Source organism: Topomyia yanbarensis, chromosome 2 (genome assembly GCF_030247195.1).
Source record: "Topomyia yanbarensis strain Yona2022 chromosome 2, ASM3024719v1, whole genome shotgun sequence".
Lineage (NCBI taxonomy): Eukaryota > Metazoa > Arthropoda > Insecta > Diptera > Culicidae > Topomyia > Topomyia yanbarensis.
The window spans coordinates 352,871,317-352,898,428 of NC_080671.1; the positions used below are offsets into that span (position 1 = coordinate 352,871,317).

A 27,112-nucleotide genomic window follows, 5' to 3' on the forward strand; every position below is an offset into this window, starting at 1 on the left:
ATTGTTGTCTCGATCAGTTTCAACTGAACTAAAAACACAGGTACAAGGTTATATCAACCAGACGGGTAAAAATATTGACTTTTGCAATGTATAATACATTTAAGCTTTCAATATAGGGGGCATGTTTCAAAATATCGGGTGAGACAGTCTCGTCAGTTTTTGAACGTCACTTACTTCGGTTGAACCGAACGAAATGTTTTAATTTTTCTACTATGCTGCTCATAATATTTACAATATTCTTGTATTAAATCATAAAATGTGCACGATTACCATAAATAACAAAAGATGAGTTTATGAAAGTAGTTTTTATCTGTACCCTGATTGGTTGGGTAGGGAGAATTTTGTTGCATTGTTAGTCTCGCCTATTTGATGGAGTGGGATCCACCTCACTCGAGTAAGCAATGGCCTATTTGAATTTCTCGTCATTCGTTCACCCGACTGCTTAGTAGTAGCAACAGCAAGAAAGAGTGGCTCTTATACGGTCCGTATTAAACCGCCCGTAGATCCACTGGAGGGAATGTGGCCCGCAAGAAGATGGCATTCCATTTCAGTTTCATGCCTACACGCTCTCTTACTCTTTTATATTCTTTGTGGCGTGTTCAAAAAAAATTATTAGATATTATTCACCAATGTGTGCTCACTGCTCCTGGAGTGTACTACAGTGTACACACAAAAGAGTGCACTGATGTGTGCTCTTTGTATTTTTTAATTTATTTTCGTCCACACGAAATGATCAAGGCAGTGTAATCGACCTTCACGGATTTGAACCAAATTTGCAGGAATTGTTCATCTAGGGCCAATATATAAAAATCCAAATTTTTGTGTCAATTGAATCACTCCTCGGGTCATGGTAGCACCCCCCCCCCCCCCCCCCCCGTTTTGACGAATTGCCAAAATTTGTAATTTATATCAACAGACATAGTGTGGTCCTAATGATAATTTCTTAATCTATTTAAAAAGTCAAATTGTAATCTGCTACGTGGAATGTGAAGGTCGAACTCGGATGAGACTCTGTTGAAGGTCCGCTGAAAACCAATGATGGCACCGTTTACTCCATAGTTAGTCCGGCGAAGAGGTAATCGGAGGAATAAATTATTGCGAACGTTCATATTTATCGCACTGAGAAGCTCGGGGCAGTCAATTCGATCTTGCAAAATATCCGAAATCGTCATAGCACGGAATAGATCCCGCCGCACTTGCAATGTATCGAGTCCAATAAGCAAACCCCGGCTTTCGTAACTTGGCAGCTGGTGAGGGTTGCTCCAAGGCAATCGACGAAGGGCAAGCCGAACAAATCTGCGCTGTACTGTCTCAATTCGATGGACACCGTTAAGATAATGAGGGTTCCACACAACTGAACAATATTCCAGAGTTGATCGAACGAGTGAGCAGTAGAGAGATTTCAAGCAGTAAATATCTGAAAAGTGCTTAGATATTCTCATTATGAACCCCAAACAGCGTGATGCCTTTCCGACAATATAGCTGATATGCTGTTTAAATGTCAGTTGTTCATCGAGAAAAACTCCGAGATCTTTGACACAATTCGCTCTGTCAATCGTGGACTCAGCTAGACAGTAATCGAATCGAATTGGTGTTTTTTTCCTCGAGAACGTAATGACCGTACATTTCTTGGGGTTTAGGGTCATTCGGTTGAATTCGCACCATTCCGCAAAGGTTACCAATTGCCGTTGAAGGAAAGCTGCATCATCAGTATTCCGAATTCTATGGTATAACTTGAGGTCGTCGGCGAAAGACAACCGTGGTCCTTCTAAACAAAAGTTGACGTCGCTGAAATACAGAAAAAAAATCAAATGGACTGAGATGGCTGCCTTGCGGAATACCAGATGAAGCAAAGAACTCTTCGGATACACAATCACCTATCTTGACTGCTAGACGATTGCATCCAATGGAGAATATTAGTACCAAAGCCAAGTATATCCAACTTTGCCACTGCAATAGCGTGATTAATCTTGTCAAAGGCCGCTGAAAGGTCCGTGTAGATAGCGTCAGTTTGAAATCCGTCCGACATGGCATCTGTAGCATATGTTGTGAACGACAGAAGATTCGTAGATGTTGAACGTTTCGGCATAAATCGATGCTGAGTCTCGGAGATATACTGTTTGCAGTGGCTGGAGATGGGTTCCAACACAGCCATTTCAAACAGCTTAGGAACTGCGCTTAGCTTTGTAATACCACGGTAGCTGTCAACTACCTTTTTATCACCTTTTTTGTGAACTGGAAACATGAAGGAGGATTTCCAGAGTTCGGAAAATACTCCGGTTGTTAGCGACAATTGAAACAGATGACAAAGAGGTTCAATTAGACCGGCGGATCATTTTTTTAGAATAATATTTGGTATACCATCTGGGCCTGCCGAGGTTGAAGCCTTCATTTTGCTAATCGCCAGTTGTACCATATTATTGTCGATATTGATAGAGTTCAAAGACTGGTATGATTGAGGTACATTAAGAACCGCGCGTGAAACCTGGGTCGGTGACAGTTTCTCGTTGGAGAAAACACTCGCGAACTTTTCAGAGAATAGTTGGCAAATCTCCTGTAAACTAGAGCTCATATGTCCTCCATAGCTCATCGTTGAAGGCAACCCGGATTCCTTTCTTTGCTCGTTTGCATGCTTCCAGAATGTATTAGGTTCGGACTTCAACTTACGTTGCACGTTTAGCAAGTAATCGGCATAGCAACGCTTCGATGTCTTTTTATAGACTTGGTTATGACGTTCATGACGTAGTGTTGTCGCAGCACGTAGCTCCCAAACTTGGAGTACTTCTTCAGAGTGGCTCTTTTAGTCGCTTTTAACCGTCTCAGCTCGGCAGTGTGCCACGCTGGGTGCTTAGATTGAAGGCCACTTCTTTTGGGTACATAGCGATCGATAGCATAGCTCATAACATTGGAGAAGGCCTGCACTGCAACGTTGACATCATCATTGTCGAGAATTTCTGTCCAGTGGATATTCGACAGGAAGTCAATAATGCTATTATAGTCGGCTTTTCTAAACTTATAGCTGACGGTGTCAGAAGCATTGCAGTCATGCTTCACTCGAATCGCTTCAAGCACTATATGCAGGGAGGGTGGTGTCTAACAGTCTTTACCAGGGCCCAGTAAAGCTCAGCCGGAATTGAACTGGAATTCTGGCTGGTTCCAGTTCGTACACGGGCTCCAGTGACACAACCGATTCTAACTAGAATCGGTTGTGTCACTGGAGCCGGAATACGAACTGGAACCAGCCAGAATTCCGGTTCATTTCCGGCTGAGCTTAACTGGGGGGGAATGGTGCTGCGGTAACATTTGGCGCGTAGTCAAAGATTTGCTCGAAAAACAGAGATCAAGAATTCTGTTGTTCTCGTTCACCACATTATTCGTTTGGCGCAGACTGTAGCAGTCAAGCAAACTGGTGATACCATCATGAAAAGATGACAGTTCGGGATCAGCGAATATATATCCGTCAGAAGCAGAGCGCCATTTTAATCCGGAGAAATTGAAATCGCCAACAATCACGATCTCATCAACCGGGCTTGCTTGAGCGCAAATCCGTTCCAGTGACTCAGTTGTGAATCAATCAATGTCGAATCGCGAGTGCGGTCCGGTGGAAGATAAATCACGCAAAGAAAAAGTTCGTAGCCAGCCAATTGATTCGCACCCACACCTGCTCGACACAGACCCCCAAAGTATCAATCATCAATCAGTTGCGCTTTCAATCGACGATGGATTGCCACAAGTACCCCGCCGCCGGTAGCCTTGAGACTGTTGCGTGAGCTGCGATCAGTACGGAAAACATCGTAGTTGGCCCCAAATGCTTGCGCGGACAGAGTGCTATCGCTAAGCCACGTCTCTGGGAGGGCGAAGCATTCATCCGAACTTGCTATCGAATAATCGTCGATTCCTGCATTCATACCGCCGGCATTCTGATAATATATATGTAGGTTTGAATACCGCGATTGACTGGAAGCGAGGAGCTGATCAATGCTTGCATTAACAAAATCAGGTTCGTACTTGCCGTTGGTATCGATTTGGAAGACCCCTTCACCACTCCTGCATACAGGACCGGGACGACTGGTGAACGCTGGCTGCAATGGCTCGACTGTGGCAGGGGGATCAAGGGCTTCCATAGTGCTAGCTGCAGTGCGTCCCAGGGTGCGATGAGTCATACCAGCATAGCATAGAGTGCTTAGTCCTTCTGTGATCGTTGTAGTGCCGAATGTGCTATTAAGAGACGTGCTCGTTACGATGGGATCAAAATTTTGTTTTTGACATTGAAGATTCACAGCGACGGTAGAGGTGTGTTCATCAGCAGACTGTAAGTGAAATTTACATTGAGGGCGTGCAGCATCTTGTATTGCTTCGGAAGGACATATACCCTTCTTGGCTTTACCTGACACAGAAGAAGTCGCCGATTCGCCAGGTAGACCTAGATCGCTCGCCGGGTACAAGAAGTTGGACAGATGAGTTTATCCGGAACAGCTTGGCGCTACTGTCCACCACCAGATGGATTCTTCTCCGCCGCAATCCTGATGATAGGTCGTTGGATTTTTGAATTGGTCACAAATTCACGGAAGTAGATGTTCTCCGGCCAAGAGTCTTTGGACAGAGCCTTATCCCTGTATGATTTGCTAACGCCAACTTTGAAAGTAATGAAGCTCAGAGATTGAGAGATCCTTGTCCTTAGGAACTAGACGAACTATTCTCGGTTGCAGATTCTCCCCCAGACAATCTTTCACAAGGGTAGAAACTTCATCATCCGTCGTGCTGGGATCGAATGCTGACAAGTAAACCCATAACAGCTCCTCAGGTGGTGAAATTGTTTTTATTGTTTCAAACGCAGCTTTGGATCCACGAATATTAAGAATTTTGGTTTTGAGCGAATCATCTTCGCGTTTGCGCTTAGGTGTTTTTGAAACTGGATTATATTCAGCAATTCGTTTCCAACGCGTTATAGTTGGGGATAGTGGTTTTGAGTCAACTTTAACCGCCATCTTTCAAATCAGCTATGTCATTCATTATAGATTTCAAAGAATTGTCGTCAGGCACTATGTCGCAACAACGCGAAGCCATTCTACGGAAATTATCATTTGAGAATAAGTCAGCACAGCCGTTGCACATCCAGAATAGATTCCGTGGGTGGGTTCCCAGTACGTCACGAACATCATAATTCATCTTGACGCATATTATGTGGAACGAATTTCCGCAGTATCCACGACATGTGATTCGATCAGAATCATTAACCACTTTCGAGCAGTTGTTACAAGCCATGCTTTTGATGGAGAAATAACGCCTAGCGGGTATGCAATATGCGCAGGAAAACGCTAACGGGTAACGTGCGTCAATAGAAGCGAACTTGCACGCAACGTGCGACAACTCAGCTACCAACCAGCAAATGTCGCTTTAAGCGAAAAAATTGAGCGAAACGTACGAATCAACACTAGCAGATTTAATCGTGCTTGAAGTCACGAAATTTCAATGCACACGTACTACCGAATAACACGATAAACGGATAAAACAAAAATAAAAAGAATCGCGAGTGTAAAACACTAAAAATGTAAAAAAAACCTATCAGCTCTACTGACGACCGGAATATAGCAAACAGTGATGCCAATTTTTCTTTTGATCATATCTCTAATTCTATTTACTCTAGAATCAAACCGCAAGATGGCTTTTGAAGAAAATTATTCAAGGAGTCTTGAAAAAATATTAATTTTTGGCGGCAGTGCTGCCAACTATGCGATTTTTCCAGGTAAATATTAAAAAACTATTTTTCTCTCAATGCATATATTTTAATTTTGTAAATTCTAATGCCATCGTGTTCCTCAGACATTTTTACATAAGAAACACTTCTTATCTCAATATAATTTGAGCGGATCCTGAGATACACGTTTTGAAGGGAAAAAATCGCAATTTCCCATATAAAATCGCAAGCGCGCAACACTAAAAAACCAACTTGAGTATTGTGAGTTCAAACATGTATGTGTGTGTATGTATGTGTGTATATGTTTTTTTTTACAATGGAGAATACATTTACGTACTAGCCCAGTACACGTGCTATTAGTAGATGCCAAGCTACCACACGGGGTGTACTGGGGGTGTGTCGGGCTCGAATGGTAACGCAGCCATTAATACCGACTAAACTCCATTGGGCTCCGCCATTGTTCCCCCCAGGGACTATCTCTCGGTATTACTTCTGGGTGGATGGCTGTACTTGATGTACTCATTCACTCTCGCTTACGCGTTCATACGTCCTGTATGAGGCTTACTTGGGTGCTCTCTCTGTCACACCTTGATTCACTCTCTAACACTCCACATGAGGTTCACTTTTGTGCTCACCTTTTTTGTTACTTGCAAGGCTGACTTGTGTGCTTGCCCTTTTCATTCCTTGCTAGGCCTACTTTTGTGCGAGCCTCTAAGATACCATGTGAGGCTGACTTGGATGCTCACCCTATCACCTGGTTCACTCTCAATCGTACCACTCTATTACACCCCTGTCGCTCCCCCTGGCATCCCATGTGGGACATTTTTCTTAGGCCCCACTTCTGGCATACCATGTGAGGCTTACTTGGGTGCTCACCGTTTTCATACCTTGTGAGGCTGACTTTTGTGCTCACCTCACCTGGATGCTCACCCTTTCGCTGCTCTGCCACGTCACGAAGCATCTATAACTAAGTCCCAACATACTACGCTACGACCCTCCCATCTTGGCATGAGGCAGTCCACATATACTCCTATACACTCGCTCTTCTGCCTTGCTTCGGGGTGGCTGGGTTTACACCTTACGGGGTTGCCAGTCGCTGCGTCAAACATGCCTCAGCATGAACAGACCATTCACTCCCTTTTTTGCGCTCGGCCTTTTTCGCTCCAATTAACCAATCACTAGTTAGCCGTGCCCGTCGTCTGTTGCTCGGTGCGCCAAATTCCCTGTAGCCTACAGGCAATCTGGGTGGTAGCAGCCGAGACTGCGTACCACTTCTCCACCGATTGACACATCCGCTGAATAAGGGTATCAGGGGTTGTGTCCCAGCCACAGACGTCAAGCATTGCTCTTCTTTCGCAGTCGAACCGAGTACATACGAACAGTATGTGTTCGGCAGTTTCGTCTACACCTGGGCAGTCAGGGCAGACGGGGACCTCCGCGTGCCCGAACCTGTGGAGGTACCGTCGGAAGCAGCCATGGCCTGACAGGAATTGTGTCAGATGGAAGTGAACTTCCCCATGGGGTCTTCCCATCCAGCTCGATATGTTAGGTATCAGCTGGTGGGTCCACCTACCTTTCGAGGAGTTATCTAACTCACGCTGCTATCTGGCGACCGGGGTCACCATGGTGCGCTCGCAAGCTTCTCTATTTCCACGTAGCTCGAAGCACTCCTCATCTTCCCGGATGACCAGCCCGACTGGCATCATGCTCGCTATCACGGAGGATGCATCGTGTGTTACCGTGCGGTAGACAGATATCACTCTGAGGCACATCATGCGGTAGGTGCTCTCCAATTTCCGTAGGTAACGGGTTACCCTCATTGCTCTTGACCATGACGGGCCGCCGTATCTGAGGATAGATACGGCAACGCCTGCCAGTAGCCTACGTCTACTGGCGCACACCTTTGAGCTGTTGGACATCATCCTCGATAGTGCCGCAACAGCAGTCGACACTCTCTTGTGTGTATATTCGATGTGGCTGCCGAAGGTCAGCTTGTCGTCTATAATGACTCAGAGAGACTTCAGACTTCGCTGTGAAGTGATCGCGACTTCTCCCACATGGATAACTGCATGTTGTGCCGACTTGCGGTTGTTGATGATAACTACCTCCGTCTTATGATGAGCGAGCTCCAGGCCTCTCGCGCCCATCCATTCCTCCACCGTGTTGATCGCGTGTTCTGCGGTTAGTTCTACCTCAGGGATTGACTCCCCGTAGACCTCCAAGGTTACGTCGTCAGCAAAGCCGACGATCTTGACCCCAGGAGGAAACTTCAGTCTCAGAACCCCGTCATACATGAGGTTCCATAGCACAGGGCCTAGGATCAAGCCCTATGGGACTCCGGCGGTAATCGGAACCCTTTTCTGACCGACATCGGTCTCGTATAGCAGTACGCAGTTCTGGAAGTAGCTGTCTAGGATCCGCTACAGACCCACCGGTAGGCTAAGCCGGTGTAACGAGAGCGCGATGGCATCCCAGCTTGCGCTGTTGAATGCGTACTTCACGTCAAGTGTCACTAACAGTATCGAATGCCTCGCCTTTTTCGTTGGATCGCTATCTCGGCAGACTTTATCACTGAGTTGATAGCGTCCACCGTCGACTTACCCTTCCGAAAGCCAAACTGGTTGCTTGACAGACTGTCCGTACCTTCTGCGTACGGGGTTAGCCTGTTGAGGATAATCCTCTCAAGCAATTTGCCAGTCGTGTCGATCAGACAGATTGGTCTGTACGCCGATGGGTCGCCTGGCGGCTTCCGGGCCTTCGGCAACAGCACCAATTTCTGCTTTTTCCATCTATCGGGGAAACGGCACTCATCAAGACATCTCTGCATAGCTAGCTTGAACATGTTCGGGTTTGCTATGATCGCTGCCTTGAGAGCGCTGTTTGGAACTCCACCCGGCCGAGGAGCTTTGTTCATTGCTAGGGAATTAGCCACTGCGAGTAGTTCTTCATTCGTCACCGGAGCCACCACTGTCTCGTAGTGCAGGTGGCCAGGGGCTCGTGGCTCGAGACGGGAAGAGTGCTTCGATAATCGTCGCCAACCGATCCGGAGACCGTTCTGGGGATGAAGAGCCCCCTTTGGTCTTGGCCATCACGATTCTGTAGGCGTCACTCCACGGATTTGCGTTGGCACTCTCACACAGATTGTCGAAACACGCTCTCTTGCTGCTTTTGATGGCCTTGTTAAGGGTCAATTTCGCAGCTCGAAACACTTCACGGCGGTTCTTTCTTGCATCCTCGGTGCGAACTCTTTGCATCCTACGTCTAGCTCTAAGGCAAGCTGATCGTAGAACTGCAATCTCGGCACTCCACCAGTATACCGGGCATCTGCCGTTTCTTGGCAGGGTTTTTCTCGGCATAGTGGCGTCGCACGCGCGTGATAGAACAGCTACCAGCGCATCCCCGCTTAGACTGTCGGTGTTGACCTCCAGTCCCAGGGCCGCGGTGAAAGCTTCGCTGTCGAAGTGATTGGACTTCCACCCGCGTACGTGACAGGGATCTCCCGCACTCGGATGATGCACACCATAGTTGATCCTACAGCGGATTGCTAAATGCTCACCTTCGTCTACCCTCCATTCCATGCCTGGAACCAGACTCGGGCTGGCAAATGTTACGTCAATCCATGCCTCCACCCCGTTTCTACGGAATGTGCTAGCGGAGCCATTATTAGCTAGCACAGTATCGAGTTTCGCAAGCGCCTCCATTAGCGCTTGGCCCCTGCTATATGTACTATTTGTAGCGTTAAAGTCTCCCGCTATGACTACCGGTTTCCGGCCCACTAGGTCTGACGAGAACCTGTCGATCATCAGGTTGAACTGTTCTATGGGCCACCTTGGTGAAGCGTGAAGGTGCGATTGCTAAGATCAATGGTGAATAGAACACACCATTGATCTTGGCAATCGCAACACCCTCGGCGGAGGAGTGTATTACCTCTTGAACCGGGAACCGTCCCGTTGTACAGATTGCCACCATTCCAGACTCGTCCGACACCCAAATGCCGTTACCGGCAGGGATGTTGTATGGGTCTGATAGGAGGGCGACATCTGTCCTCGACTCCGAGACCGACTGCCACAACAGCTGTTGGGCTGCTGCACAATGGTTAAGATTTAGTTGTGTGACGTTCACGGCTTCTTCTTATTTGCCTCACCGAAGGGACACGAAGGTCCGCCCATAGCATGACTACGGGCTTGCTTCTAAGCGGTGCAGATAAGGCACTTGTGCGCCTTAGTGCAACCCCGCTCCTAATGCCCCTCCTCACCGCAGCGACGACATAGTTTGATCCTGTCTATGCCCTTACACTCGTAGGATTTATGGCCGGACTCAAGGCACTGATAGCACCTATCCACTGAAGGCAGCTGGGGTATGCTAATTGGGTATACCGACCAGCCGATCTTCAGTTTACCTTTCACGGTAACCTTTTTGGCATCCGCCTTCAGTAGCCTGAGGTAGGCGACTTGGGTGCCAGAGGGTCCCCCTCTAAAACGCACAGAGGCTCGCTCGATTGTTACGTCATATTGTTCCTTGACGGCTGCGACGACATCGTCTGCGGTCGTGAACTCGTCCAGATGCTTGCACTGGAGAGTCATTTCCGCCCCCAACAACCTGACCTTGGCGCCTTCACCCAGAACCTCTTGGGCCAATGTCTTATACACCGCACTAGATTGTGCGCCTCGCTTCAGCACCAGAAGCATTTCTCCTGTGTTGGTGCGTCTCACGCTGCGCACGTCTTGCCCGAGGGCCGAGAGGCTTTCGGCCGCCCTCATCGACTTTAGGACGTCGGCGTATTTATCCTTGTCGGTTTTTAACCACAAGGCCTCGCCTCTGTGCTTGGCCTTTTTCGCGGGCCGCGGTACATCCGGTGCCAGTGTCGGCTTCTTCTTAGTGACCAGCGTCCAGGGGTTTACACCCCACTGCCCCGATTGCGCCGAGTTACTGGGACCTTCTCTCTGCCCTGCGGGGTCATTTTCGCCCCGGTTTTCCTCGACGGTTACACGCCGTATGGTGTTGGTTTTTGCACCCTCGCCTGGTGACTTCCTAGAGCGTCGTCTTGCGCTTGCCCTTGCCCTTCGAGGGGAACTCAGCCGCCTCTTCGATCGACTTGGCTGCGCCATAGAAGGGGAAGGGGAAGGCCCCTGTCTGGGTACCTATGTCGGCCTTCTCTCTTCCCTCCTTCTTGGAGGTCACTGTCTGAGTTTCTCTGTCGGACATTCCACCCTCTTAGCGTAAGCCTGCTGTTCCTGTCTTGCAACACGAACAGCCTTCCGGAGCACCAGCAGGCTCTGTTTCAACTCCTTGCTTATGTTTTGCTTTGCGCTAGTGAACTCGATTATAGTATCGAGCTGCTCCACCACTTTACGCATCGCGGTTAGTGGCCCGTCCAGCGCGTTGGTAGGGCTATTTTCTACCGCTGCTGTGAGGCCACTGGGGGCAGACCTCATCAAACTACCTTTAGCAAAGGGGTTCGGCACCTCCGTTTTTTGGTTTTTGTTATTTTTCACGTCGCTCATTGATCCCACGAGTCGCGCGAGAAAAAAAGGTCCGCCACGCCAGAGCTCCGCAGTAACGTGGTAAGGAGCGCTTACTGTGGGGGTTGCCCAGGTACCCCACAGGCTCCGTTAACGATCGAGCATCTTTTTCACCCCCTCGATCACTCATCCCTCGGCATGGCTCGCTTCACGCCTTGGACTTGGGGTTATGACCTTTTTTGCTTTACGTGGTGACCGCGGCCCAGATCATCACCACCATCCTTTACCAGGGCTTTAGACCTGTAGTTCTGGTTCTCAATAGTTCCAAGTACGTAGGTTATTACAGACATGCTACTATTGAGATCCGTCATTCGCCTCCGGAGTTACAAGTGTATGTATGTATGTGTGTGTATGTGTGTACATCCGGATGAGACTCCGCACCGTGGTTCTAAACTGAAAAATGATGAGCAAAAATATTTTTTGGCTCTCGTTGATTTTTTAATGATTAAGTAGGGCGTCTGGTGCAGAGGGCACAAAAAATCGACTTCTATTTTAGAAAGGTCTCCTGCAATCTCGGTGACCACACCACCACGATTCAGGAACTCATCCACTTTTAGACTTGGTAAAAATAAATCTGGTTACTTCATTCGGTTCCGGGGAATCCGGATTTCCGGAAGCATGTTCCAGTGCTGGGATACTATTTGTGAATTTCAATGGAATACCGGCAACATGGGTATTAAAATTCTTGGAATTGCATCAGTAGGTTGTATCTTGTGGTTCTGGAACGCCATAGTTATGAGCATTTCGATTTGTGGGTGTCCGGGTACCCTCGTTGGGCTGTTAAAGGTGTTTTTTGTTGGTCACATAACGGTTATACATACTTCTAAATTGAATAAAAATTGCTTAAATTTTCCATCGGTGTATATTCGCCGCCTGTGCACATTGTTTGAGTAAATAATAAGCCTTCAAGTCTGCAGGGGACGTTTTAACCCAAACTACCTTGTCAAGTCAATAAAACTTTTTTTTTAAACTTAGACCCAATGAAGCCAAAGGTATGAATAAAAGTTAATAATTGATGATTTTTTTCTATGTAAAATTTTCCATGCACGATTATGACACACCTTACAAATTTTGTCATCAATACACACCTATGGCACGTGTGAGTGCGACTTTTGTTTACATTTATAGTCAGTGATGGTGATTGATGAACATATTGTTGATCTAAAATGATGCATATCAACGTTGAATGTTGTATACTGAACCAATTGTCCTTGCTTATCAGGCCATCCTATTTGTAGTAGGCGATCAAATCCAAATACATAACGCGCCAAATAGAACTTTTCATTCATCAATAAATGCTGTACTACGTGTTGTCTGAGGCAACTCAGCATTGAGTGAAGATCGGGCCAATATGGATACTGTCTCATCGCAATCGATAACTTTCGATGCTTGATGAATGAATCAAATAGCATTCGTTGCAATATTTTTGGGCATGCAAATGAGGATGTTTTGGCATCAATAGTACTATCCGAGGCTCTAGTACCATAAAGGCCCGTAACTATAGGTTTCAAATGCCCTTCTTATGCATTAGAGCGCCAAAACTGTCTCAATCACTTCGATTGAATTCGAAAAATATTATGCATCCCGTGCCTCACTTCTGAATGGATAAGAATCGAACATAGTGAAGCATACTCAGATTGAAAAATGATCACGCGGAATGAATGAATGGAGGGAATGCAAACAAGCGAACTTGGTTACGCATTTCATCGATGCTGATTTGTTTGCAACTTGAAAATAGGTTACCATGGAAGGTTTCCGTCTGTATACATATTCGTGCATCGAAACCATGGATTACTATCAGTTTTGATTTGGTGATGAGTGCTAATTTTGATGAAAATTGACTTCACTGTTTATAGTAAAAACTCGCAACAGACGAGCTAGCATGAACCCGGCACTAGCTTAATCCGCGTCCAAGTTAGTGTCGAATTCTGATGAGACTTAGTCGAAACGTAAATTCTTTACCTAATTTTGTCGCAAACGAGAGAAATGATGAAACTTATTTCCAATTTTTGATAACCTTTAATTTCCACTACTACTTCACCTGTTTCGACAAATACGCGTGTTCCGATCACGACTTGTCATTTTCATACTCAAAAACAATTGGTTGTGTAATATTTTCTGTCGACTTCCCACGCTGTTGTGCAACAAATGTTTGGCGACTGCACATCTTGAAATATTCGTTTTTAACTGTTCTACCCCAGGCCCCCGTTCTGAAGCGTCTGGAATTTATGGGTCTCGAGTGTGATATATTGTCATAAAAATATGAAGTGACAGGTACGTAATTTCGGTACATTCCGTTCCGCCCAGTCGCCCTCGCCGAGTCGTATACCGCTGTCCTTGCCAAGCCCACACCCTGTGTAATGTTTTGGTATTGGTCTGGAGATGGGGGCGGCAGTTTTATTTTACTGCACTAACAGAAACACACACACTTCAGCACCCAGATATTGTCCCTTGCTTAGATCATCCACTGGTCGGATACTCACCGGCAGCAAATATTAAATTTAACATCATATTTCGCGATTTTTTATGACATCCGCAGCTTGGTTTAGCGCGACTTCTGTTCCTCCGTGCTGCTGGGGTGTCGTTATTTCAATGGAGCCTGCGAGTACTTTTCCCATTTCCCGAGAAATCGTCGCTCCACTGGGATTTTGCTGAAGCAAACGATTGCTCAAAGTGCCTCCCTCCCTTCCGGATAATGTGCGGTTGTTCAGGTAAACTGTTTTATGGTTTCGTTTGCCGGTCGGTAGTCGCGCTAGCTAAGCGCTTGTGGGAGAAGGTTTTACAACCGCTGTCGCATAATTAACATCGATCATTGCAGCGATGTTCAGCGGAATATTTAACGAAACAAAGCATTTTAAATTTGCGTTTCTAAGTACGCTTCAGCGGCAAAATGTCTTGTTAGGTGATAAACTCATATTGACATCTGGAAAGAGCTTCATGTGTTTTGTTGAAATGAGTTTCAACGCACCTATGCAAATGTAGACATGCAATGATTTTCTGTATACTAATTCCATTAATAATTATTTGCTTGATAGCATCAGTTTTGCTTTTCGACGAAAAGTTATCGTAAAAGCGGCCCAAAAATTCGTAATATTATTATTTACATTTTTTACGTTTTAACGACATTCAATTAGCTAGAGATTACTGGGTAGGGAAAGTTATGAAACTTAGAGCCATAGTACTCAAGTGAGAGCAAGGATGTGAAGTAAACAGATCGGAAAACTAGAAGTGGCAGGGTCATTAGAACAGGCTTAATATCGTGCGGGCTTAATTTTTGCCTTCTGATAATGAGGGTCGAGCTTAGGCAGAATAACTACGAATCACTCGAGTTCACTATCATGTGTCCTTGATAAAATTATTATTTACATTTTTTGTGTGCATTTTAAAAGTAAAAATTTCTCCTACTTTTCTACTGAGACAATGAACAACTATAGAAGTTACTGACTATGGAAGATTTTTATGCTACCTATCTAATTAAAGAGCAAGTTCGCGATTTCATTAGATTATTAGCATTAGAGAATCAATAATCTTCAAAACAACAAAGTTTGAATCTCTGCTCTTTTAAGGTGTACAACAAAAAATTACCATATAATAATATCTATCCAATCTCAAACCCGTCAAGAAATACCGGTAGCTTACTGAAATTAAAATCCACCAGCACATGTCGTGCAAACAAATAATATTACCTACCCTCGGATGGAATGCCCCCATTCCGGCAACAAAACTGCAATCTACCTACCTCACTGCTAGCTCTTACAGTAAGTAATGCAAACCCGGACCAGCACAGCGCCAATATTTAGTAACTAACTTCCGCTGCTTAATTAGCGTAAAATCACGTTTCACTGCGGCATCAGAATTAGATTTCCGTGGTTCAATCCTTCCCTAATGCGACGTTTCTGTGTCTGTGTGTTTTTCAGCTGCGCCGATTGCCATTCGTCCTGCATGACCTGCAACGGATCGTCCGAATCGCAGTGCATCCTGTGCCGTGCCGGCCGATTTGCCCACGAGGGACGCTGTCTGAACGCCTGCACCGATGGCTACTACGGGGACAAGAAGCGCCACGAGTGCATGGCCTGCCCGATCGGGTGTGCGACCTGCAGCAGCGGCCAGATCTGTACCGGCTGCCGCGAAAACTGGACCATGGACAAAAAGGGCAAATGCATTGCCAACGGGAGCAACAACTGCGATGAGTGTGAGTATGGGGCTTTGATGGATTAATGCTATTAGTTTCTTGTAAACAAGATGACGGGGTGGTACGTTGTAGTTCTTCTATCTATGTAAGCTCCTGTTGGATCAGTCAATTTGCTTTATTTTTTACGGCTACGGTAGAGGATCCATAGAGAAAACAGTTTGGAAAACCATCGTTTTACAATCATTAATAAACTTAAATTCAAAGCTAATTTTAAGAAAATATTCTTACCATTATCAATTTTCTGAACTTGATGATTCAGTAGACATGTGACTTGTATGTGTTCAATACCACAGTAAGCCGAAGTAGGGTTATAAAGAAGACATAAAATAAGTGTCAGGAAAATTGCTATTACAAATTTGGCACTATCCATTTACGGTCAGCTATGTTATTAAGGGGGCACTCCCTCACGACATTCCAAAAGATCGATTTTTTCGTTTTTGTTTTAATCGGTAGATATACAAGCCTTCAGAATATTTTTCCAATGTTTCAAAAGCCTGTTCTCGGCATTGTAACTGCAGTTCTCGGAATTGTAATTGCAGCAAGTTTAAATGTTTTCTCAAAACTGTGTTTTCTAAATTGGCGTAGGGGATTATTATTTCGACTATGTACGGGGAACGTGCCATTTGAGCCAATATATTCTGATTCCTGAAAGCGTTTACTCACAATGCAGTGCCACGAAATATGAATATTCTGAAAAACTGTGGACTGTAAAAATGCTATAAAATGGCCAAAGGACGATTGAAGAAACAAGGAAAGTACAAAGAGAAGAAAAAATCAATGACAATTGATTTCAGTCTCCGTCCGATAATGGGCGAGTCAGCTGATTTTCACATAGCTTCACAACTTTGCTTGCCGTTAAATTTGGGCTAATACCGGGAACTTATCGAAAGCTTTTACTGCAAAAAGTTCAAGAGACAACGTTTGCATTGGATCTAGGAATAGTTAGAGTTAGATATAATTGCGAGCATGGAAAAAATGTTCCCAAAATCGTGAATAATATGCCAGGAATTCTGGAACAATCACGTTTTTACGTTGCGAAAATAGGACCATGAACAACAATCATGTATTTTATAATTCCCTTGAGTAACATCAGTGTAACGCTTTAATTAGTGGAAAATATTATATTTATTTTTTTACTTCAGTCACGGTTTCCGCCATGTCATTACCAAATCGATAGTCTGTACGTGAACTAGTTCACAACTTTATGAACATTATTTATAAAACCAAAGGTTGACTCATGATGTTATTCATAGATTTAGAAACATCAGTTCACAAAATTAAAACATTCTGGATATTTCCTCGTGAATTATATCACGAAACTCGGAATTTTACTCATAAATCCATTCAATCCTTGTAAACTATTTCATGATTTCGAATATGTTAGACACGATCTATTATCCGTGTTCGTGAAATAGTTTACAAAATCATGAAATATTATTCCTGTATTCGTGAATTGATTCCTAGTATAATAGTCACGACTTATTATTCGTGCTCGCGAAATAGTTCACAAGATCATAAAACATTCATGTATTCGTGAACTTGTTTATGATTCCTTGTATAATAGTCACAACTGACCATTCGTGCTGACCGAAAACCACAAAACCATAAAATATTATTCACGTATTCGTGAACTGGTTCATGATTCATAGTCACGACTGCCTTGCCTGCCCGCGAAATGAATCACAACATTATGGTATTCGTGAAATTGTTCATGAATCCTAGTATAATTAGTCGCGATTTACCATTCGTGCTTGTGAAATGGTTCACGAAATCTTGTAATATTATTCTTGCATTCGTGAACTGGTCGATGGATACTAGTACAATAGTCACGCCTGACTATTCGTGCTTATCAAAATATTCACAAAATGATTAAATCTTTCATGGATTTGTGATCTGGTTTATGGTTCCTAGTACATGATTTAGTATCTATTTTTCGTGGTTGTAATATTTAGAAGATATCCTTAATCATTTTCAATTTCATGTAACATGGTAATGAAATTTTCGCATGAACTTTTTCACAAAATTTGGATTGTACCCGGAATCACTTTTGATCCATATACTATTCATGAAATGTCTAGCGGTTAGCAACCAGTAATAGGTACGAGCAATAGAGACAAGAAAACTATTAGGACCTCAAACATCGGTAATCATGTGATAAGGTTCAGTGTGACGTCTGAACAAAAAATGAAAACTGCGCCAAATCGTGTTCGTGACATAGTTCACAGAACAAGATAGCGCGAATCAGTCACATTTTAAATATCCAGCTCATATGTTCACGTTACTCCGAGTAAAAAAACCGATAGAAATAAAAAAAACATAACACGCGAAGGCGAAGAGAAATTGCGAATAGCATGATAAAACTGCTGTTGTCATTAACATGAGCCACATTACTCTACGTGTAAAATTCGAAAGTAAGTTGGAGAATAAGTATATCACTATAACATGAACAGAAATAGCGAATTTTATGATCATAAATCACATTACTCGTGCTTAAAATAACAAAAATCGTGACTGAGATCCTGAAATCATGAAAATGAATCACACTACTCATGACTAAAGTATCACGATAACGTTAGAATTACAAAAATCGCAACTGAGATAGTGAAATCATGAAAAGTACCCCCGACCCGATAGTTAACTCATGAATAAAATAGTAACAGTGATCAGAAATTACAAAAATCGAGAATAAACTCCTGAAATCATGAACACCGTTTGACTGTCGGCTGTGTATACCCAAATTGTGAACAAAAAGCATAACACTGCGAAACAAAACAAATATTTTCTTTGGGAGCAGTACGAAAAAAAATGGTGAAAGTATGGGGCCCCAGGAAACCCATGATGAACAAATTTTTGAAAAAAATGTTGGAACGGGGCTTCACAGTTTAAAACCAAAGTTTGTATGGAGAACTAGAGGAGTTTAGTTCGCGATCTAACGATAGATGTCGGCCGGCACTTGGCAAGAAAGTGCAATGATGATGATTTTATTTCCATCTGTCAAAACGGATCGAGAAGCAAATTATGAATTTTATAAACTCAATCAATATTATAATTAAATGTTGTTAACCCTTGTGAAGGCAGGCTAAAATCCTAACATTAAAGGGCAAGTCGGGCCTCTCAGGCCCGTTTTAATTCAAGTTCTTTTTTGCCTTTCTCATATACAAAGGTTATGCAATCCGTCGAAATTTCAACTTTTTAACCGAGACCTGCAGGGCCAAATCTCTTATACCATTCGAATCAGTTCATCGAGATCGTGAAATGTCTGTATGTGTGTGTGTTTTTTATAGTAAGGTTAAAACAAGCTTCAAAAGCCTGGCCTGTAGTGTATTGGCACTGTGTGGGATTCACGACTCACGTTCGTGCCTAACCACTAAAAACATTCCTTACTTTTTACGCCTTTCTTCCCCACTAAACTACGTCATCGTATTACTTCGTGGAGGGGTTCTTTGCGCTTTCGTCGCACCTCTTTCTGCTGCTCTATCTCGGAGCCTCGCTTGATTCATGGAGTAGCACAACCTATGAGCTTTGATTTAACTCTCGATTCCTCTCCTGCTTCTTGTCTCCATCCATTACGTCGCCGTGTATTTCTCGTCCCTGTGGTGAGCCGTTTAGGTGCTGATTCCCTGAGCCATTCAGCTCATGTTTCCGTGAGTCATTCAACTCCCGGCCTTATCACGATCCGCTTGGATAGTACTCAACGGTGAACTCATCCTACTCCGACCGATAGTTCCCCGACGGAGGAATTTCCCCCGACACCGATACCCGCTTTCTTGAGCCATTTAGCTCTACTAAAATCTTCCATCTTTACCGCTTATCCTACTCCGATTGAGAGTTCCCCGACAACGGAATTTCTTTCGTTACCGGTGTTTGTTTCGTGAGCCAATTAGGTCCCCTTTTCGTCACGATTCTGTTGGGTAGTCCACGGCGCCGAATCTACCCTATCGTGAATTCCCCGGGGGCAGACCGCTCCCGATACAGATGTACGTGTGAGGCATTAAGCTCCCCGCCTCGTCTACTCGGTCTAGTCCCCGGCGGTGGACCTAGCCTACTCAACGGCCAGCCAGTAGATGCTGAGGTCCATCCAGCGATTCCGGGTAGAGCGTAGCTTCCGGTTCACTGGCGCCCAACGACCCACTTCTGGCTATTCGACGCGGTCTACTCGGTCTAATCCCCGACGGTGGATCTAGCCTACTCACGAGCTACCCGGTAGAGTGTCGAGGTCGGTACTGCGATTCCGGTGAAGCCTGAGGTCCGGTTCGCTGGCGCCCCGATGATCCGAGCCCGGTGCTACATCGCGTACTACTCAACTGGTCCCTGGCGGTGGACCCAGCCTACACCGTCGATGAGTTTCCCGGCGGCGGAATTTCTCCCGAAACCCTATTTGTGGTTCCACTGCGGCGTTCTAACCAATGTCGTGACTTTGTTGGTCCCTTCGTCACTTCCTTTGCAGCTCGAAGAGTATACTCGTAACAACTCTGTTGACAGCGTCCCAGATATGCTCGTCGCGGCACATCTCTTCGACGATATTGTCCACTGTTATATCAGGCATACCCCTTCGGACTTCTTCGAATCTGGGGCATTCGAAGAGCACGTGTTCCGGTGTCTCTTGCACGTTCACACACTCCGGGCAAAGGTGTGACGAAGCGTGTCCAAACCGATGTAGGTATTTCCGGAAGCATCCATGCCCGGACAAAAACTGCGTCAGATGGAAGTTCACCTCTCCATGCTTCCTATGTACCCAAGTAGGCACACTTGGGATGAGTCGGTGGGTCCACCTTCCTTTCTCTGCGTAATCCCACTCTTGCTGCCACTTAGCCAACGAGTCCGCTCGAACCAGTTTCCTTGCATAACATTCATTTCCCCGCTGGTAGCATTCTACGTGCTCAGCCAGAGTGATACAGATGGGAACCATCCCGGCGATTACGCATACCGCCTCCGACGATATCGTTCTGTACGCACTCGCGACACGAACAGCCATTAGGCGAAAAGTGCTTGTCAACTTCGTCCGGTTCAGCTTTGAGTTCAGCGCAGCAGCCTAGGCTGGTACGCCATATCTCAGGATTGAGGATGAGACACCCGCCAGGAGGCGTCTCGTGCTGCCTCTTGCCACCCCGTGATTCGGCATGATCCTTGCCAATGCGCTAGTTGTCCTCGCAGCCTTCTCACATACGTAGTCGACATGGCAGTTGTAATTCAACCGATCGTCAACCATCACACCCAGGTGCTTCAGCGCGCGCATCGATGGAATGGATTGTTCCCCGACGCTGATCTCGAGACGCTGGATTTGCTTACGGTTGCTAACCAGCACTACCTCAGTCTTGTGGTGAGCCAGCTGCAACTTGACGTTAACCATCCAGGTTTCCACGATGCCTATTGTCTCTGCCGTCAGCATCTCCACCTCCTCACGGGTCTCGCCCGTTATCGTCAGGATAACATCATCTGCAAAGCCGACGATCTCCACTCCCCTGGGCAGTTCCAGTGTTAACACTCCGTTGTACATAATATTCCAGAGCGTTTCAGAACCTTGCACAGATAGTCCGGAACCCGCATTCTATGCAGCGCTACGGCGATGGCTCCCCAGCTAGCACTGTTGAACGCGTTCTTCACGTCTATCGTTACCACGGCGCAGTAGCGATTACCCCTTCTCTTTTGCTTCAATGCTTTCTCCGCGTTCGCGATGACGATGCGGATGGCGTCCACCGTCGATATTCCTTTCCGGAACCCGAACTGTCTCTGCGATAGTCCGTTCTCACTTTCAACGTAGGTCGTCAGCCTGTTGAGGATGACTCTTTCCAGGAGTTTACCGAGAGTATCCAGCAGGCATATAGGCCGATACGATGCTGGATCTCCTGGTGGTTTCCCTGATTTTGGCAGTAACACCAGCTTCTGGATCTTCCATCTATCCGGGAAGTAGCCATCAACCAGGCATTCCTGTAGGACTATCCTGAACATGTCCGGAAACGCCAGGATCGCAGTCTTCAGTGCCACGTTGGGGATACCATCCGGTCCGGGAGCTTTCCTCGCTTTCAGCCTTTTTTCCACTATAAGGAGCTCGTCGTTGGAAACCCGATTGTCCCCTGAATTTCCACCATCTGCATCAGCGTACGGTGTAGGCGGCAATGTGGTTGGTTCGTTCTTCGGGAAAAGGCCCTCCACGATAATTTTCAGCTTGTCGCCGCACATTTCGACTGGCGTCTTTGGACCCTTGATCCTGGCTATAACGACACGGTAAGCATTGCCCCAGGGGTTAGCGTCTATTTCTCTGCACAGCTCCTTGTAGCAGGTGGACTTGCTTAGCACTATCTCACGTTTAAAAGCGGCCCTGGCCGCCCGGAATGTTACCTTACACTCTTCTCTGACTGCCTCAGATCTTGCTCTCTGAACGCGTCTTCTGGCTTTTGGGCAAGTAGCCCGGAGGATGCTTAGCCTTTCGTTCCACCAGTACGCCGGACGCCGATAGTTCCTCGGCTCCATTTTCCTTGGCATTGTTATATCGCATGCCCTAGCTATTGTTTCCGAAAGCTCATCGGCACTCGGAATTGGAGTGACGCTGTCAGCACGAAGCTTCCACAAAAAGGTCCTTGTCGAATTCCTTTATTTTCCACTTCCGCTCGCCAGTCCTCACTCTCGGCGTCACCGTACGATTTCGCCGACCAATGGTGTAGTGGACGGCTTGGTGATCACTATGTGTGTACTGCTCACTAACTCGCCAATTCATGCTATCCATCAGCGACGCGCTGCAGAATGTTACGTCGATGATGGATTCCCGACCGTCTTTACGGAATGTGCAGGCGGAACCTTCATTGCACAGCTTTACGTCCAGCTTCGCCAGTGCTTCCAATAGGCTGTAACCTCGTGCGTTGGTCAGCCTGCTACCTCGGCCCAAGCGTTGAAATCTCCTCCTATAACAACCGGCGTTCGCCCGACTAACGAGTCGGTTAATGCATCCAGCATCCGGTTGTATTGCTCTGGTGTCCACCGTGGAGGAGCATAACAGCTACACACGAATACACCGTTTATCCTGGCGATCACGAAACCTTCGTGTGTGCTATCCACCACTTCTTGAACATGGAAACCGACCATCACTTGGATTTCCGCCATCCCTGCACTACCCACCACCCAGTTACCGTTATCGAGAGGGACACGATACGGTTCTGCAATAATTGCAACGTCGCACTTAATTTCTGTTGTTGACTGCCACAACAGTTGCTGTGCAATGTCACAATGATTGAGATTGAGCTGGGTAACCTCCATCATTATTGGCCTGCCTTCGCCTTTTTGTACTCTGGGCATAAGAAGCCTCCCGTCATGTGGTCATTTCCGCCCTCATTTATGCAGAGCAAGCACTTCGGTTGCTTTGTGCAATCTCTAGCAATGTGTCCCTTCTCCCCACATTTTCTGCACAGATTAAATCTGTCCGGGCCTCTACAGTTTCTTGCCTGATGGCCGAAATCCAGGCACCTGAAACACCTCTCCATTTGTTTAGTGGCTCTGGGGAGCAATCGCAACGAGCACACCGACCACCCGATTTTGATCTTACCGGTCGACGTAAGCTTGTTGGCTGCGGTTGGCGATAAGCGAATCACTGCTGTCTGTGTGCCACTGTACGCCTTCCTCAATCTTATTGATATCTGCTCCCTCTCCAGGTTTCCTTGCACTATTAGCGCGCTTCTCACTTTGTCTTCCGTTGTGATCTCGTCCAGATTCCTGCACTCGACCACTGCTTCCTGAACTAATGCTCGCACATTCGCTTCTCCTCCCACCGCTTCTGCCACGAGTTCCCGGTAGGCCGAGCTCTTGATCAATGGATCTTTGTTCAGCTCGAACAGCATTTCGCCTTTCTGAGTACGTCTGGTTCTTATAACGTTCTCCCCCAGCTCCTTCAACTTGGGATCCTCTCTCACCTTTTTAAGGATCGCAGCGTACGTCACGGTTTCGTTTACTTTGACGACTAGAGCGTCTCCCCTCTGCTTCTGCTGGCGTGGCCGAAGGCCTTCTTTCTTCTTTTTCTCTGACCCGCAGGGCCAAATCTCTTATACCATTCGACTCAGTTCGTCGAGATCGTAAAATGTGTATGTGTGTGTGTATGTCTGGATGTATGTATGTGGCAAACAATCTAACCGGTTTTTCTCCGAGATGACTGAAGCGTTTTACACAAATTTAGTCTCAAATTAAAGGTAGGGGAGACCGGGGCTAGTTGGCAGTGCTTTCAGTTTTCAATTTTTATCGCTTTGATGTAGGTAGGTTTTGTAAAAAAAACACGCGGTATGAAATAGCAGACTGTTGGCAACATCTCTGATTTTTTTAAAGTGTTCGATGCATTGTCTCCATTTTTAGAGATAAAAATATGTGACGCGAAAAACCCGCCAACTTACCCCGGCTCCGGGGTAAATTGGCGGTATGTGAGTATACGCCAGAAACTGAGCAATCAAATGGAGATTCAATTACTTCAAGGGTCGTTTTGGAACATGCTGAATGTCTTTTCGAGAAAACTGTTAATTAACCGACATTTGCTATTATATTTCAGTTTCAATACCCCGGTATTTTGACTTTGACGCGTATTCCCTATTCAAAAGCAAATTTTCGAAATTCTTTATCCAATTGGCCGGAATAAATGTCTCCTACATTGGGGAGATACACAAGAAAAAGATTTTCTTACTTTGGAGTAAATTCAAGAAATAAAAATTTTTGATGACTATTTTTGCACTGTAAATAGTACAGCCAACTTGCCCCGCGTGCAGCACCTCCAACTTACCCCTACCGCATATTTAAAAAAAACCCTATTTAAAAAATAACTTTTGTTTGTTGATAGATATAATATCTATACGGATACTGAAAGCTCTTTTCACACGCTATCGAAAAATATAATCATTCGGGAAATAGATAGAAAATCACCCTAAATAACGCAATGTATTTAAAATTTAGAAAATTTATTTGGTATGCTCGAAAACACAAAACACCCACAACTTCCACCAAACAAACCGTTTTGCAACAAAACTTCATTGGATAACGGGTTTCACATAACACTATATGTCTAATAGAAACAGAGGGCTCCCCCACAACCTTTCAATCGGTCACTATTGATTTTTTATTGATCCGACATTCGGTTCTGCAGTTACGGGTTGAAGAGTACGATCACACAGCAAATTTCCATATAAATTGGTACCACCATGATGTCCAAATGATGCAATATATATTAAAATATGTGCAACATTACTTGGCTTTGCATTTCTAGGTCATTAATGACCCACCGAAGGCACTTCGACAACATTGGCCAGCTATGACGGATCTTGATACTCCGAAGGAACTTACCCAGTTCCTAAGATAATGTCATACCTATTTCTCAGCGAATTCTTTACCGATTTTTACAAATTTGGTTTCAAATGAAAGGTACAGCGTTCCCATTGGCTGCTGTTGAATTTCTAATTGATCCTACTTCCGGTTTCGGAATTACAGGATGATGAGTACGAACACGCAGCAAATCCCGATTTCAGCGTGTAAGGCGATGGATGTATAAAAGGTGATTTTTTTCCAAAAGGTGAGTATTCGGAAGATCACGTCGACCGTCGATGGGTTCTGAGCTTCATTTCGTTTGATCACGACTAACAAATGTTTCTGGGTTGATATTAATTTCTTCTGATGCATAACCGGAGTACATATTCAGATTCTTCTTCTCAGTCTGCATCAGATTCATTGTCGGAAGCAATATCATTCGCATCTTCTTCCTCGCTTTGCAAATCAGTTTCGGAATCGTCTGTTGTTGAATTTGCTCGAATTTCTTCCATTATTTCAGATTCTTTGAGATGATTGAAAACATGGGCATATCGTCTTATAGCCATTTCAATTTTTTGTTGCTTTTAGATCGTACAATTTAAATAATTACGACAACTATAACACAAAGAATAGACAACAAAAATAGACAATAACGACAGAGGTAGGTTATGTTGTATCCAAATAATTGTCGAGTAGACCACAGTGGGTGAAATAAAAGTATTTACCCAAAAAAATTTGATACACGACATTATCGTATGCTATTTTTACATTTCTTATAAAAGAAATGTATAGAATTCGCTCAAACTTTCAAGATTTTTTTCTTATAAGAAAAGGTAAAAAGATAAAATCAATCAAAACATGAAAAAATTCCTGCTAATATGAAGATGAACTCATCAAAATGTTTTTTTCAGATAAGTATTAATGTATAAAACCCGTGGTATTCCTAGTAAATATTGCATGCACACCGGGCCTGCCAGGCCCGGCTTGCCTTTTTGTGCATGTAAAAATTTCAAACATTGCTGCGCATCACTCCATAGATGAAAATGTCACAATTCTTTATTTTCGTTATAGATTTCAAAGCTACTTATCAAAATTTCCATGCCCAAGCTTATACTGCATACACATTTTTTGTAACTAAAAAATTGTAACGTGCCGGGCCTCTGAGACCCGGTTGCCTTTTGGAGGGTTAAATTAAATGCTCCTGTAATGAAAAGTCATTTTGATGAAGAAAATTTGTTTCCTACCTCTGAAAAATCTGGAACAAACCATCTTGGCTAAATCGAATATCCAACGGTTTGAATATTTCACTGTTTTGATTTCGTAAGCGCTGGGCCGTGCCCCAAAGAGTACTCATCGATGTTTCTCTCGTTAGCCCGTCGACGAACCGGCGCCAGTAGCTACGTTTTTTGGCTTTCATCAAACTTCTCATGCGCGTTTCTGCCATCGCGTACTGTCGGTAGCTGGCTGGTAGCCTGTCGTCCCGGAAGGTCTTATACGCCACCGCCTTCTTCGCGTACACGTCTGAGCACTCTTTGTCCCACCATCGGTTGAGAGGACGCCCGCGAGAGTTCGCGTATGATACGCGTTTAGTCTGAGCTTGAATCGCGGTATCGAGAATTAAGCCAGTTAGGAAACCGTACTCTTCCTCCGGAGGAAGCTCTTGTGGCGACTCAACTTTACCGGATATTGCGGACGCGTAGCTCTTCGAATCAATATTTCGTAAGAGGTCATACGAAACATTGGCCCTGAACCATTAGCAATATTAATTAATTAATTATAATCAGTGACTATCTTCCATATACAATCGAACCGTAGCGATGTCGAGCAGAGGGACAGGTCAAAGGCGCTCGGACGCACCGGGGGGCCGGAATCCGTGTCATTTCACCGGTGTTCAGAATGGTTATATTGAAGTCACCTGAAACTAGCTTCAGTGCGGGGAGGAGTTCCGCAATATCGCCAAGCCGTCGATGGCTAACTGAAGCTCTAGCAGGGATGTAGGTGGAAGCAATGCAAAGGTCATTCATTGCCTTTAATTCTGGTCGAGAAGAGGTCGATTCGATTGAAAGAATAGCACTTTTTGATCCCCAAGAGTACTCCTCCGTTAGACTCTTCTCGATCCAAGCGAATAATATCAAAATCGTGGAAGTGTAGGTCTATTTCTGAAGTAAGCCATGTTTCGCAGAGTGCAGGAAGGAGGCTGTGTGTCCCAATTGTATGCAATTAGTACTGTTTATGACCCGCTGCATAACTAGGTGAACAGGTAGACGAACCGTGTCAAACAGGAGGCAGTTAGATAGAACAGAGCCGGCGAAGGCCACCCGATAAGAGTCTGAGTTGACGAATGTTTTCTTACCATCAGCTGTTACTGATGCTGAATGCAAACTTTTGCACTCGAGTATCTTTACTGGCTGAAGCAAGCGGTCTTGAAAA

General features: G+C 45.2%; 1 protein-coding gene across 2 annotated transcripts in view; it reads left to right on the top strand.

Moving 5' to 3' along the window:
* The window catches only part of LOC131684253 (furin-like protease 2), a 590,883-nt gene that overhangs the window by 533,661 nt on the left and 30,110 nt on the right, over positions 1–27,112 (top strand). For both annotated transcript variants that reach the window (XM_058966945.1, XM_058966946.1), the window contains exon 10: positions 15,138–15,412. In XM_058966945.1, the coding sequence (XP_058822928.1) occupies positions 15,138–15,412 (275 nt within the window). The remainder of the gene's footprint in view (positions 1–15,137; positions 15,413–27,112) is intronic.